This window comes from Xenopus tropicalis, chromosome 1, assembly GCF_000004195.4.
Source record: "Xenopus tropicalis strain Nigerian chromosome 1, UCB_Xtro_10.0, whole genome shotgun sequence".
In the NCBI taxonomy this organism is placed as follows: Eukaryota; Metazoa; Chordata; class Amphibia; order Anura; family Pipidae; genus Xenopus; species Xenopus tropicalis.
The window spans coordinates 131872699-131886867 of NC_030677.2; the positions used below are offsets into that span (position 1 = coordinate 131872699).

The 14169-nt window shown below is 37.6% G+C and overlaps 1 protein-coding gene across 1 annotated transcript in view; it reads left to right on the forward strand.

Moving 5' to 3' along the window:
- pcsk5 (proprotein convertase subtilisin/kexin type 5) overlaps positions 1–14169 on the forward strand; it is a 246229-nt gene that overhangs the window by 202908 nt on the left and 29152 nt on the right. Inside the window, exon 27 of the mRNA XM_031890895.1 lies at positions 714–914. Coding sequence (XP_031746755.1) covers positions 714–914 — 201 coding nt within the window. The remainder of the gene's footprint in view (positions 1–713; positions 915–14169) is intronic.

Consider the following 14169-nt stretch of genomic DNA (forward strand, 5'->3'; position numbering starts at 1 on the left):
CCCTGTGCTTATAGTAAGCTCCATAAGTTCCAGTGTTTTTACTGACTGGAGGCAGAGATATTACAAGATTGCTATCAGTCAATGCTGCTCATACAGCTTGGCTATGTAATTGTTTAGGTACCCCCAGATTCATAGAGCCATTCAAATGCAATAAACATGAATAAAATAAATACATGCATGTTATGGAAAATATATAGACAAACCTGCTAGATAAATCAGCCCTTATATGGTTATAAAAGCAATAAAAGAGCTTTTTTTTTTGTTTTCTGTCCTATTTATCCTCTAAGGTTACTATTAACATTTTGTCTCAGTTGTAAATCAACAATATAACTAATGTACACATGTATATATAATAACTTGCGTCAGACATAGGCAGTGTGTAAAGTTCTGACCAATGAAATGAAAAATCCGATTGCTTAACCAGGTGGCGGCTTTTATTATGGCAGCAAAGTTTGCAATAATCACTCCAGCCTATCCTCTCCTTCACATGGACTTCTGTCCTTCTCTCTTACACTGCCAAAATGGCCAGCTTACTTCTACTTCCCATTTCCTTTACTCCACTTCTGTACTAATCAACTTTATTACTTCACTGATCAACCTTATAGATTGCTACCACCTAAGTCAAACTGGTTATGATTTAACCATTAACACAAACTACTTTCACCTCCTTACAAGTGTGTTAATTTATATTTATCTGTGTTTGGCCACTACAGAGGGGGAATGTGTGACTGACTGTGGACCTGGATTTTACTCGGATGATATAGACAAAGAATGTGATATTTGCTACAGAGCCTGTGACTCATGCACAGGGCCAGACTACGATGAATGCACGTCTTGCAAAGATACTTACACACTGCTACAAGGGAAATGTATGCCTTATAAAAATAGTCCAGAAGAGGGCACTTTTGTGAATCGTAAGTTTTAAGCATAAATTACTGTTTTCAGAACTATAACCTCACATGTACACACAGATATAGTACACCTTGCTAAATAGATTTTTTTTCTGCGAATATGTGCCTGACACTTTCTGCTTAATGACAATAGATATCCTGGGCCGAGTGCAGGGCAAGAATTTAGACTTTTGGGTATGGCTAATGTAACCACATAGTTATTCATTTGGCGCTTATGTCTGTTATAGGCATTTCCTTCCCAGGAACAGAAAAGATGATGAATTGTGACACTTTAAATATGTTAATGGGAGATTAAAAAATGAAAAAGCCAACTTGATGATGCCATAGTCAGACACTTTATTCTGTAGCACAGTGATCCCCAACCAGTGGCTCATGAGCAACTTGTTGCTCACCACCCCCTTTGATGTTGTGCCCAGTGGCCTCAAAGTAGGTGGACATTTTTAAATTTCTGGCTTGGAGGCGTAGAGACACAGTTTTGCTCCAAACAGAGGATCCTGCAAGTCTAGAAGTTCAACTTGGGCTACCAAATAGCCAATCACAACTCTTATTTAGCATCAACGGGGAACTTTTCTTATGCTTGTGTGGCTTACTAGAACTTTTTACAACTCATGAGTAAAAAAGGTTGGATATCCCAGTTATAGCATAACATAAAGTATTAAAAGTATAATAGATTTAAGTCACAGGGCTGTATAAGGTGGCATTACAATACTATCTATTTACATTACCAACTAATGCCATTGTACACTGTAAAACTACTTATAGTTATAGCGCTGTGTAATAAATTTTGGCAGATGTGTAACCTGGCATAGAATTCAGTGCTTTTAAATGCTTAAAAAAAGCTGCATAAAGTGCAGCAATAAGCACCATTGATTTCACACAACCTTTTACATACACTTTCACACAAAAACTTCTACTATGCTTGTACTTGTCCAAATGAAATCAATGCCCATTGATTTGTCCAACAACTGTTTCCATCCTTTAGCAGTTGAACTCGACATTACAATCGCAATGCTTTTTACACCTTGCTTTGGTGGGAAACTACACCTTTATAAATTAGGCTCTAAGTAGTTTAGCAGACTGCTTGACATTTGAATGTAGGTGGTAACTAAAGGCAGATCATTTTATTAGGTCAAAAATAAATGGTGTATATTGGGAACAACCACATGATATTAGCATATATATATATATTGGTATATATAGTTTCTGCACAGTATGTGAGCGTATAGATAGGTCAGTATAGGTTTGTGTGTGCTGGGTTTACTTGGAAGGGTTGAACTTGATGGACTCTGGTCTTTCTTCAACCCAACTTAACTATATAACTATGTAACTATGCAACTATATATGGCAACAGTTTAGGTGATTATACTGTAGTAATATCAACTGAAAAAAACCCTAAAAACTAAATTGAAAGGTCCACTAGGCTAACATATAATATTCTAGTGCTATATAAATATTGTTAAAATATGAATGGCAAGAAATGAAACAGAAGCACTTAGGAGGGGACTGACATTCTAATCAGTGCAGTATTTGTCTCTGGTGCTGCTCTAGGGACCAGATATAGGATCTCCCCCTCTCCTCGCAACATGTATAGTACAGTCTGTGCATGTACCAACTTGTTAGGTTAGAATAGAGGTGCATTAATATATTTTGTTGCTGTTCCTCTTGCATTTGACAGGACTGCTAAATGCAGGGCTATAATATCAACTCTCTAGAGAACAGCTAAATGTTTTATCACATCATAATAATTGATAATGAAAAAAATATATAATCTATTTACTTTTATAGACTGTCTTTTGGCTTTAAAGGAGTTCTCATATTAAAAGAGCTCTTGAAGGGACTCAGTATATTATTGCAATCACTTTCTTATATGTATGAAATGAAATGTATCATAAAATGTGTATTTGGCATCAATCCATTTGTCATTCTGTGGCGTATGCTAGGCAGAATGATCCAGACAAAACTGTAGTAATATTACAGAAATAGAAAAAAACCTTCATAAAATCTACTGAAGGTTTAATAGCACTAGAAGATCGTTTGCTGTTATAACAAGGCCAACATAGCCAATCATTTTCATGGAAGTTTCTTCACATTTAAGATTTCAGTAGCAAATTGCACAGTGCCTAACACTCTGGGTCAAATATACCTAATGGCTGTACTAAGTTAGTGGCTCTAACTTGTCCAGGTCTTGTAACCTATTCCAAGCAATAATATGCTTATTAATACGTCTTGTGCAGTTTGACTAATAAAAGATAAAATCCAATTGCTACGGGCTACCTGACCTCAGGAAACCTTTTGTTATATAATCCCACGTCACTTTTGCAGCATACTAAAACTGGCCATACACTGGGGGGGGGGGGGGGCATTAACTAATGTTTATATATTTTTTTTCATTTTCACGAAGCGTGGTTTCTAGCTCTAAAAACACGAAAAACTAAAAAAAAATGTGATTTATTAAGGGAAGAAACCACAAAAAAAGCTAAACTATGCCATCTAAAAGCTGTCAAAATCATATAAAAGTCAGTTGGAGCTCTCCTAGGCAAGTCGTAACAATCTATTTTATTTGTGGGTTTTTTCATTTGTAAGCGCAGGAAAATTCTTACAAACACAAAAAAATCTTGGTTTTTGTGTCCTTGTTGTTTTCATTCTGCATTTTAATTTGTTGGTGCTTTTTCTATTCTGATCTTTTAATTGATAACGACATTTGGGGTTTTAGTGAAATTATTTAGTGAAATTATTATCTGTGGTTTCAAAAAGCTCTAAAACTACTAAAATCAGAATATTGATAAATGGGCCTTTGGCAGATTTAAGCTTCTGATTTGGCCCCTTCAGTACTAGTCAGCAGCTTTTCTGCCAATGTATGGGCCCCCCCTGACTTTCTCTGTGACAGTAATGATTAGGGTTGCCACGTGTCTGGTTTTGACCTGGACAACCCAGTTTTTGGAAGAGCTGTCCGGTTCAAAACCTCAGGACTCTCTGAGATTAATGTGGCGTTGTGGCGATCGGGGGATCGCCGTGCCATAGTCCTGTACAGTGACATCATAGCCCTGCCTATTCCCCACCCCAGTAACATCACTGCCCACTAGAGATGTAGCGAACCTCACAAAAAAAGTTTGCGAACCCGTTCGCGAACTTCCGCCAAAAAGTGTGAACTTTTGCGAACTTTGCGAACCCCATAGACTTCAATGGGAAGGCGAACTTTAAAACCTAGAAAAGCCATTTCTGGCCAGAAAACTGATTTTAAAGTTGTTTAAAGGGTGCCACGACCTGGACAGTGGCATGCAGGAGGGGGATCAAGGGCAAAAATTTCTCTGAAAAATACGTTGTTGACACAGTGTTGCGTTTTGTGCTGTAAAGGGCAGAAATCACACTACATTTCTAAACTTGTGTAATAAACTGCTTTAAAACGTCCGGCGTCTACATGCCAATCAAGTCGTGTAAAGGTTACGGCCGGTTCACACGCAAAGACAAAACGCTGCAGTAGTGGATACGGAATATATTATTGCTGGTGGAAAAACATCGCTCAGGTGATTTTATTGCAATGCAATGTCACTACTATGGGGCTGATTTACTAAGACACGAATCCGAATCCGAATTGGAAAAATTCTGATTGGAAAACGAACATTTTGTGACTTTTTCGTATTTTTTGCGATTTTTTCGGCGCCTTAACGACTTTTCGGAAATTGTCGCGACTTTTTCGTTACCAATACGTTTTGCGCGAAAAAGTTTTTCGTAGCCATTACGATTCGCTCGTATCTTGTCGCGACTTTTTCGTATTGAGCGCTCGTAAGCAGCGGGCGAAACTTTCAGACTTAGCATGATTTTGGAAGCCTCCCATAGGACTCAATGGCACCCTGCAGCTCCAACCTGGCCCAAGAAAAGTCACCATACTGAAGCTTGAATGAATCCGAACGCTACGAAAAAATCGCAACATTTTGCGCAACTTTCGAATTGGCGCGACTTTTCACGCAAGTTTTAACGCTACAAAAAAATCGGCAGATTTTGCGCAACGTTCGAATGGCAACGAAAAAGTCGCGATAATTTTCCGAAAAATCACCAAATACCGATCATTACGAAAAAAACGCAATCGGACGCATTCGGCCCGTTCGTGGGTTAGTAAATGTGCCCCTATGTGTAACGTGTTTGGTGCACTACTATGAATAACAGCAAACAGCACTGGACACGTTAAAGAACAGTAACTTAAATTAAAAAAAAAAAAAAAAATTAATAATAAAAAAAAAAAGTGATCTCTGGTTGGTGCTGGGGGTGAACTACTAGGAGCAGCACACCAGTCCCCAACACAGCTAGACTAATAGCACTCGGCTCTATAAATTACAGTAGCAAAGTAAAAAAACACAAATAAAAAAATGATGTTTATGTGTGGTTGGTGCTTAGTGCATTACTATGAGCAGCACACCTGTCTCCAACACACACAGACGGAGCTGCAGTACACAATGAAAAGAAGAGTAACAGTAATCAGAAAATAAAAGCAGTCCTTACAAGGACTATTGGGTTACAGCAGATGATCAGCACAGGACAGCTGCCCACAGCAGCTACATACAGAGCAGTAGAAAGTAGATCACTAGTCAGCAAAGCTACCTAAACTGTCCCTCAAACCCCTGCACAGCTCTCTCCCTATGGTAACTCATCAAGCACACACAGGCAGAATGTAAAATGGCTGGGCAGAATGCTGGGATGGAGTGGTCCGCGGGTGGTCCAGGAGGGAGAGCTGCCTGATTGGTTGCCATGTATCTGCTGGCTCTGGGGTGAGAGGTCAAAATTTGGCTCCAGCTAAGGCGAACCCAAAATTGCAAACATCGCTAAAAGTTTGCGAACTTGCGAACACCCGATATTTGTGCGAATTAGTTCGCCGGCGAACAGTTCGCTACATCTCTACTGCCCACCCCTGTCCATCGCCTGCAGGGGTGACAACCCTAGTTATGACCATAAAATTAGAAAACCACCATTGCAAATCAAGATAAACCTCATATGGTGGGCCTAACTATCTACCTCCTGACCTTGGTGAGAGACTGCCAAGACCAAAGCATTGGTTACACAGGCTTAATCCGAGCAAGACCAACATCCATTTTTAAAGGCATAAGACCACCATTAAAAGGGATAGGTGTGAGGTGCTACAACCATAAGCCATTCTTCCTGCAGAGGAACTCTGCTCAAATTTGAAATACACCGAAAAAGGGGGTTGTGGGAGCACTCCAAGGCTAAGTAAAATATACAAGTACAATGGAAATGCAACTAGTCATACCAAGGGTGGACATTAGCTATTACTGCACAGGAGTTGGCAGAGGTGGTCTTTACGTAGATCACACAGGGAATACCCCGCAGAGCAACTAGTGAGAAAGGTTACTGGTAAATCACACATGGATAACACACAGCACATTTCCCAGTGTGAGAAAACCACAAACTAAAATGGTGGAAAGAAGAGGAAAACAGAAAACAGCAGACTGCAGTAATACAGCAGCATAAAATTATTGAAACCACATTAACAAAATGCACAGTGCCACCTCGTGACCATTTTGTATAGCACACAAAGCTCATGCATTGAATTCTATTGCATATATTCCAATTTTTGTATTTATTTACATTGAATTAAATATACATATTTTTGAAGGAGACTGAAAGGTATAATCACTGGGGTGGTGCCAGATTGGTAGGCTCCACCCCACATAGTGATCCTAGCCACTTACCTTCTACCCCAGGCCATGCTGCTCTTTTAAAAAAAATAAAAATGCATGTTTCTTCAAACTCTATAAAAAGAACCTTGTTAAAAGTATTTTCTATCCAAAAAAAAAATACATTCTCAAAACATATATGCTGCAGAGCTTTTTAAGGTGGTGTGCCATCTTGCCTCCATTATATGTTCCCGATATTTTATTTAAAAGTTACTGAAGCTGAAAAGGTGTCACTTGTTACCAGTTTTAGCCAATTGTTGTTCCATAGGTAGCAATTATAATAAATGATTGTCCTGACTTATGACTATAGATCTTTGAAATTTAATGTAATTTAAAAAGTAATTCTTAAATAAAACATCTGCCCACAATAAAGGATGGCTTGGATTAACTTATTTTGTTCTGGCAAATGTAGAATCTCCTGTGAGGACAGATGCATACCTCCTTATTATCCAGATTTACAGGATGGGTGTTGAGAACAGATGGGATTAAGGGCAAATTAGGAGTGCAGGTGGCCACACATGGGCAAATTAAAGCTGCTGACTTTGGTCCTTCAGACTGATTCAGCAGCTTATCTGCCCGTGTATGAGGCCCTCCAATGAGCCTACCTGACCAATATCCGGCCTAAAATTGGGCAAATATCGATTGGGCAGGTTTGATTTTTCCCATTAGGGACCACATCGGTTCATTGATGCGATCTGCACTCCAACAGGTCCTATTCCCATCATTGTAATTTAATCGGATTACTCCAATATTGATCACCTAAGGTAGGCATATCAGTGGAAAGTTCTTACAGTGTATGGCCATCTTATATTTTAATATAATGCCTTGTAATAGCAGCCTTACATCTAAGCAATACAGAATGGATGCCTTGATAAAGCAGAGCAGATAAGCAGAGAGCCGTGTGTTGCTTCAAAGGTCATCCAGTTTATATGGTTCTTTGGATAATTTATATGCATTTCTAGCATGAGAAAGTCAAAATTAAAGTAGCAGTATTTGTAAAGAAAAATATCATGCTTTCTAAATGACTTAGATTTGCTGACCAAGTGAACAATAAAAGCAGTATTTATAAGCCATTGAATTAGAACTGAAGTGAATTCAATGTATTTTTGGGGAAAATTGCATGTTTCTAAAGCAACAAATATAAGTACCAGTATAAAATCACAGAAAAAATTCCTACAGCTTTTAGAGCATTGTAATGGCTTTCATGTTACAAACGTTTGCCAAAAACAAGGGGGCTATTTAGCAGGTCCTCTGAAATAAACACAATGGAGAGCACATATTGATGAAATTCATGAAGGTACTTTCATCCAAACGCTCCTGCATTTCCACGTTTGCCATCCTGCCTCTGTTGATGAAAGCTGTAACAATTTCCTAAACTTGGTGGGTTCCCATAGCAATAGGAACACCAGACTTAGTGAATTGGATGCAAACCCAGTTTTAAAGTTGCAATCTGGAAATGATGCAACCTCTGCTCTTAAAATGCTAGATGCAACTTATTTGTGGCAAAATGCCTAGATGTTGCATTGGCCACAATTGCAGCAAATGCAACTTGGCGAGTAATCTAAATAGGCTTATGAGCACAGCCAGGCAATGTGATCTTGTAGAAATAAACCTTTTCCATTGAAAAGGAAGTTTTATAAACTGAAATAATTTGCTAAAAAATGGAAAACCAAACCTAATTTGTATACTAAAATAGAAGAAAAATAAAAAAAAATTTATTTAAAAATACACCCAGGGCTTTCACTTTACATAAGAATACAGGTATGCTTCAACTAAACCAGTGATCCTCAACCAGTGGCTTGAAGCAACATGCTGCTCACCAACCCCTTGGATGTTGCTCTCAGTGCCCCCAAACCAGGTAGTTATTTTTTAATTCCTGACTTGGTGGCAAGTTTTGGTTAAATAAAAACAAGATTTACTACCAAATAAAGCCTCCTGTAAGCTGATAGTGTGCATAGAGACTACCTAATAGCCAATCTTAGCCCTTATTTGGCACCTCCATGAACTTTTATGGTGCTTGTGTTGCTCTCCAAATCTTTTTGTATTCGACTGTGGCTCACGAGTAAGAAAGGTTGGGGATCCCTGAGCTAAACACTTAGGAGGCGCATTTTAGTGTTTCATTGTTTTTTGACACTAGCTTTTGTGTGACAATACAAAATATTTGCGGTTTTCCAGCAACAAATTGAAAAAGTTGCAGTTTTTGCACAACCTTTTTCCAATTGTGCTTTTTCAATTTGGATTTTTTGATAAATGTCTGACATTTGTGAACAGGGTCGGACTGGGGGGGTGCAGGGCCCACCGGGTTCTCACACCACCCCAAGGGACCCCCGCCATGGTCCAGAGGTAAATATAGCTGACACCCTGTCGACTCCCAGAAGTGTGAGGTCAAAGATTTTATTAACCATTCTCAGCTATGCCCAGGCAAACTAAAATAGCATGACATTATTGCAGAACATGGTAAAAAGGCTGAGCCTGTGTTTAATTATTCCATGTTCCAGTATATACAGTATATATATATGTATATTATTGCCAATCTACAACTAACATTACATTGCCCCAATAGAGTAAAAGCTGATTCTTTCAATATCTTTAGTCAGGTGGGATCCCTTTGCTACAGTACCAATTGATGGGTAGCGAGTTTGCTGGTACAGTCAAAGCTCCTTTATTATTTCCAGGGGCCACATACACACACAGACCTGTATACAAACTTCTAAATCTTTCAATAGAGTATATATTTAGTAACACCAGTTTTCTCCTAGTTTCCCATAAGTGGCATGCCAAACAGCTACCAGCCATTTCTGGAGGAGTATTCATACAAAGGTTATTGAGAATAAAAATAGCTATACCAGTTTTGTCACTTCCACAAACACTTTTTAGCGGCTTTGCCTGTGGCAGTATGAGAATTGCGCTTCTTCTCTGAAGATAAAACATTAATGTTTGAAATGGAATCATCTGTTATGGTTATACTGTGTGCAGTTTTACAGAATGGTAGATTTTTAATCAAGGAATTCTAGGCATTTTCTTTTATCTGTTAAGAACAGGGGAATGTGCATGACAGACCTAGCTTTAGCTAAGATTAATCTCAATAACATCTCGATCACCTGAGCAGAACCTTAGGGTTTGTTTTCTATTTTCCTGCACTGCCACTGTTGGTCCCACTGGTTCTGATCATGCTCTGAAAAATCAGGCCATGCAAATCCCTCCCCCCCACCCACCAGCTCAGTTTGTCCTATGACAATTCTAGTGCCAAATAAAAATTAAATGTTTTGGGACCCATTTATATTGCCATGGTTGTACCATCACTAAGTTGACAGGCAACCTATAATATACATCTCACAACACTAACTCCTTATTCCCAGAACTAAAATGGTATGCCAGCTGCTTGATCTCCTTTCAAGAAAAGGAAAAGAATTCAGGAAATCTCCAGTAAAATCAATTTTGTGACAGAAATTACATCACTACGCAGGGATTATAACTGATGACATCACTCAGGATATAATTTACAGTACAGGTATGGGATCCCTTATCCGGAAACCCGATATCCAGAAAGCTCCGAATTACGGAAAGCATGTCTCCCATAGACTCCATTATAAGCAAATAATTCATATTTTAAAAATTGATTTCCTTTTTCTCTGTAATAATAAAACAGTGCCTTGTACTTGATCCCAATTAAGATATAATTAATCCTTACTGGATGCAAAATAATCTTATGGAGTTTAATTAATGTTTTATTGATTTTTTAATAGACTTAAGGTATGGAGATCCAAATTACGGAAAGACCCCTTATCCGGAATACCCCTGGTCCCAAGCATTCTGGATAATGGGTCCTATACCTGTATACAGTATATTAATGACTCTTGTGTATTATATATATTACAATCTAACAGTGTTTTTATAATAAGAAAAATAAATAATATACAGGTATTTGGTAAAAACCAGTAATTCCATTATTTATTATGACCAGGGCAGCATCAATATTTAGTCACCCCTACCAAAGGCACTTATTAACTAAAAACTTATGATATAAATACTTAACTTTGTACCAAACCTTTTAAATGTATACATTTATAAATGATACAGAATTATTATACAGGTATCGGACCCCTTATCCGGAAACCCATTATCCAGAAAGCTCCGAATTACGGAATACCCGTCTCCCATAGACTCCATTTTAATCAAATAATTCAGAATTTTAAAACTGATTTCCTTTTTCTATGTAGAAATAAAACAGAACCTTGTAACTGATTCCAACTAAGATATAAGTAATCCTTATTGGATGCAAAACAATCCTATTGGGTTTAATTAATGTTTTATTGATTTTTTAGTAGACTTAAGGTATTGAGATCCAAATTACGGAAAGACCCCTTATCCGGAATACCCTTGGTCCCGAGCATTCTGGATAATGGGTCCTTTACCTGTACATATAAACAGCTTGTATAACAGACAACCATCCAGCCAAAGAACTGTAACCCCACAGACTCTTGCTCATCCAACCACTGCTTGACTCCCCATCAGCCAATCCCTGCCAAGCCAAGGAAAACAAAGCCCTCCCTTACTTAACCACCGCCTATCACTCAGGATGAGGGAAAGTAAAGGGTGCCTGCTTCTCTACACAGACTACAGGTCATTGGGTTACAAGAAATTATTAACCTAAATACATATAACAGGAATTAGGTTATGGTATTTTCTTCTGAAATGCTTCTTCTTTTTGGAAATATCATTGTACTTTTTGCCATAACCTACAGACTGCTTTTATGGAACTGACTTCCGCCTTCATTTTGAGATGCTTTTGGATGTTTCCTGCTTATCTGAGGCAATGTTTTCGGTTTTATGAAATGTTGTACTGTGTTTATAAGGAGATCCCTGGTGCTCTAGGTATGGGACACAACAAAAATTATTGCTGTAATTAGAGAAAATAAAACATTTTTCTCCAGTAATTGTTTCATTAAAAAATAAATGACAAGTTGAAGTAATTGAAACATGAACCATTTTCTGTTAAATCCTTTCAATGTCCTTAGGCTCAATTCCACACCTGATGTAAGCTTTTCCAGTGTGTCACCATAGTTTGTGTGATCCTGATCTAATTTGTCTTCATCTGCCTGATTCTCTACACAAGCTCAAAGATAATAATACAATTGCCTTTCAACCCTCCCTTTGTCCACAGGATGTTTCGTGGTCTGACATGCAATTATTGTATGCTTGTGGCTTTAAAATGCTCTTTTAAAGCAGAATTAAATTAATGGAGCCGGTTTAATAAAGGCAGTAGATGCCTCTGAAAGCATTTCCATTACAGAGCTGATATTTTCCTTAGTAGGACTGACATGGGTAGTTTTTTCAGAAGTCAGAATTAAATTTGCTTCAAGAAAAAAAAAAAAGCTAAGACATTTAAACACCCCCATACTTAAGTGTCATTCTATTAAGACTGACATATTTATACATTTACTGATTCAGAGGAAAAAAGTGTTGAAAGGACTCCAAATTCCATATAACAATATTTTAAAAGCACAATTAGATTAATGGAGTCGGTAGTCTAGTGAATGCCTTGAAAAACATTTCCATTACATTAGCTTTGAAAAATGCTATGACGTTTAAACTCCCCCACACCCAAAGTGTCACTTTATAAAGATTGATATATTTGTACATTTTATGATTCAGAGGAAAAAATGTCCATATAACATTTTTGAAAGAGTTTATATCACTTTGCTAACTTGAGGCAATGTTGGAGGGCATTAAATGGTAGACAAACTGGCTTTTCTTTCAGTTCCTCCTTTGTGTATATGTCCATGCCTTTTCGTAAAGTGCAGATATTGAGGGCACCAGTGGCTAGCTGTGATTGGAATGGAAAATGCTAAGGCAACAGAGTTCTTTGATAGTACACTTGGAACATAGGGGGCAGCACCAAATGCCCCCTGTTGCTTGCTATGGTTGTTATATGAGAGCTATTATCCAGGTGAACTATGTGCCATAGGCCTTACTGCATGAGCATTTACCCCTACGCTAGGTACCAACTATATTTTTCAGTGTCCAATACGTGGGTGGCCAAGGGGGTTATATATAACATTTGTGATGTTGCCTGGACAGAGTACTGATGGGTTTGAATACAGGTTCTGTACCAGTTGGAGCAATTTAGTGCATGCAAGTGTATATAGATTCAGAAATATGGATTTAAATTGGTGACATTGTGTTATGGCAAGCTTTTGATGTCAGGTGATTTTCTGGTGTAAGATTTTACTCCAATTTTAGGCTAAATGTTCATGAACTTGCCCCCCATTCTAGTCTGCAATCAGTTTGTAACTATGTTGTAGGTTGAAAGTAATTTGGGTGCTAAAGAGGTTCTGCAGTACTGTATTTGGCCCTGTGAATCTAGGGGCCCAAGGAAGCAATACTTTGTTATACAAGTGTGTGATTCAATTAGTTTTTTTTCTTTAGAAAAACTATGTTTCTGATGGCAGCCAAGGTTACTTAAAATCAGTTAGGTTAATGATCTTTACAATGTAGTTTATATAGAAACGTATATGACGGCAAGGGCTTAAATACTTACATACTTACATTCCTTGGTGTTAAAGGAACAGTAACACTAAAAGATGAAAGTGCATTATACTGTAATTACTTTTATACACTGTTGCCCTGCACTAGTGCAGTAGTTGTGTTTGCCTCAGAAAGACTACTATAGTTTATATAAACAAAGCTGCTGTGTATCCATGGGGGCAGTCATTCAATAGAGAAAAGGCAAAGTTTGAAACCCCATTGTTTATCTGTTATCTGCTATGTAACCTGTGCCTTTTCTCCTTTTTTTCCAGTTTGAATGGCTGCCCCATGGCTACACAGCAGCTTATTTATATAAACTACAGTAGCATTTCTGTAGCAAACACTCTAGTTTTACCAGAGCAGGGGAACAGTACATTCTATTGTAACTACTTTAAAACCCTTTCATTCTCTGGTGTTACTGTTCCTTTAAGGAATAAAGCTAAACCATCATTACAGCACCTTTGCGATAAGGATATCCATTTTCATTTAACCAGAATTTGTGAATTACATTTGAAAACTTGCAAATTATATTGGTAAAGTATATTTTTGTAGTACAGTTTTACACACACACACATATAAATAAATATATATATATATCAATCCAAATGGTGTCCGCACTCCAAGGCTCAATATTCTGCGGGGTGCTTAGCCAAAATTATGTATGCATAGAAAATAATCATCTGTGGCCAGCACACCCTTCAATGTTTCATCCAAAAAATTTTTATTGCAGATATATTGTTAAAACCAACGTTTCGGTCCTTGTTAGGACCTTTCTCAAGGATAAAAAAATCCTTGAGAAAGGTCCTAACAAGGACCGAAACATTGGTTTTAACAATATATCTGCAATAAAAATTTTTTGGATGAAACATTGAAGGGTGTGCTGGCCACAGATGATTATTTTCTATATATATATATATATATATATATATATATATATATATATATATATATATATATATATATATATATACAGTGGTGTGAAAAACTATTTGTTTCTGATCATCAAACACATTTAACTATTAGTCAAAGATAACACAAGTAAA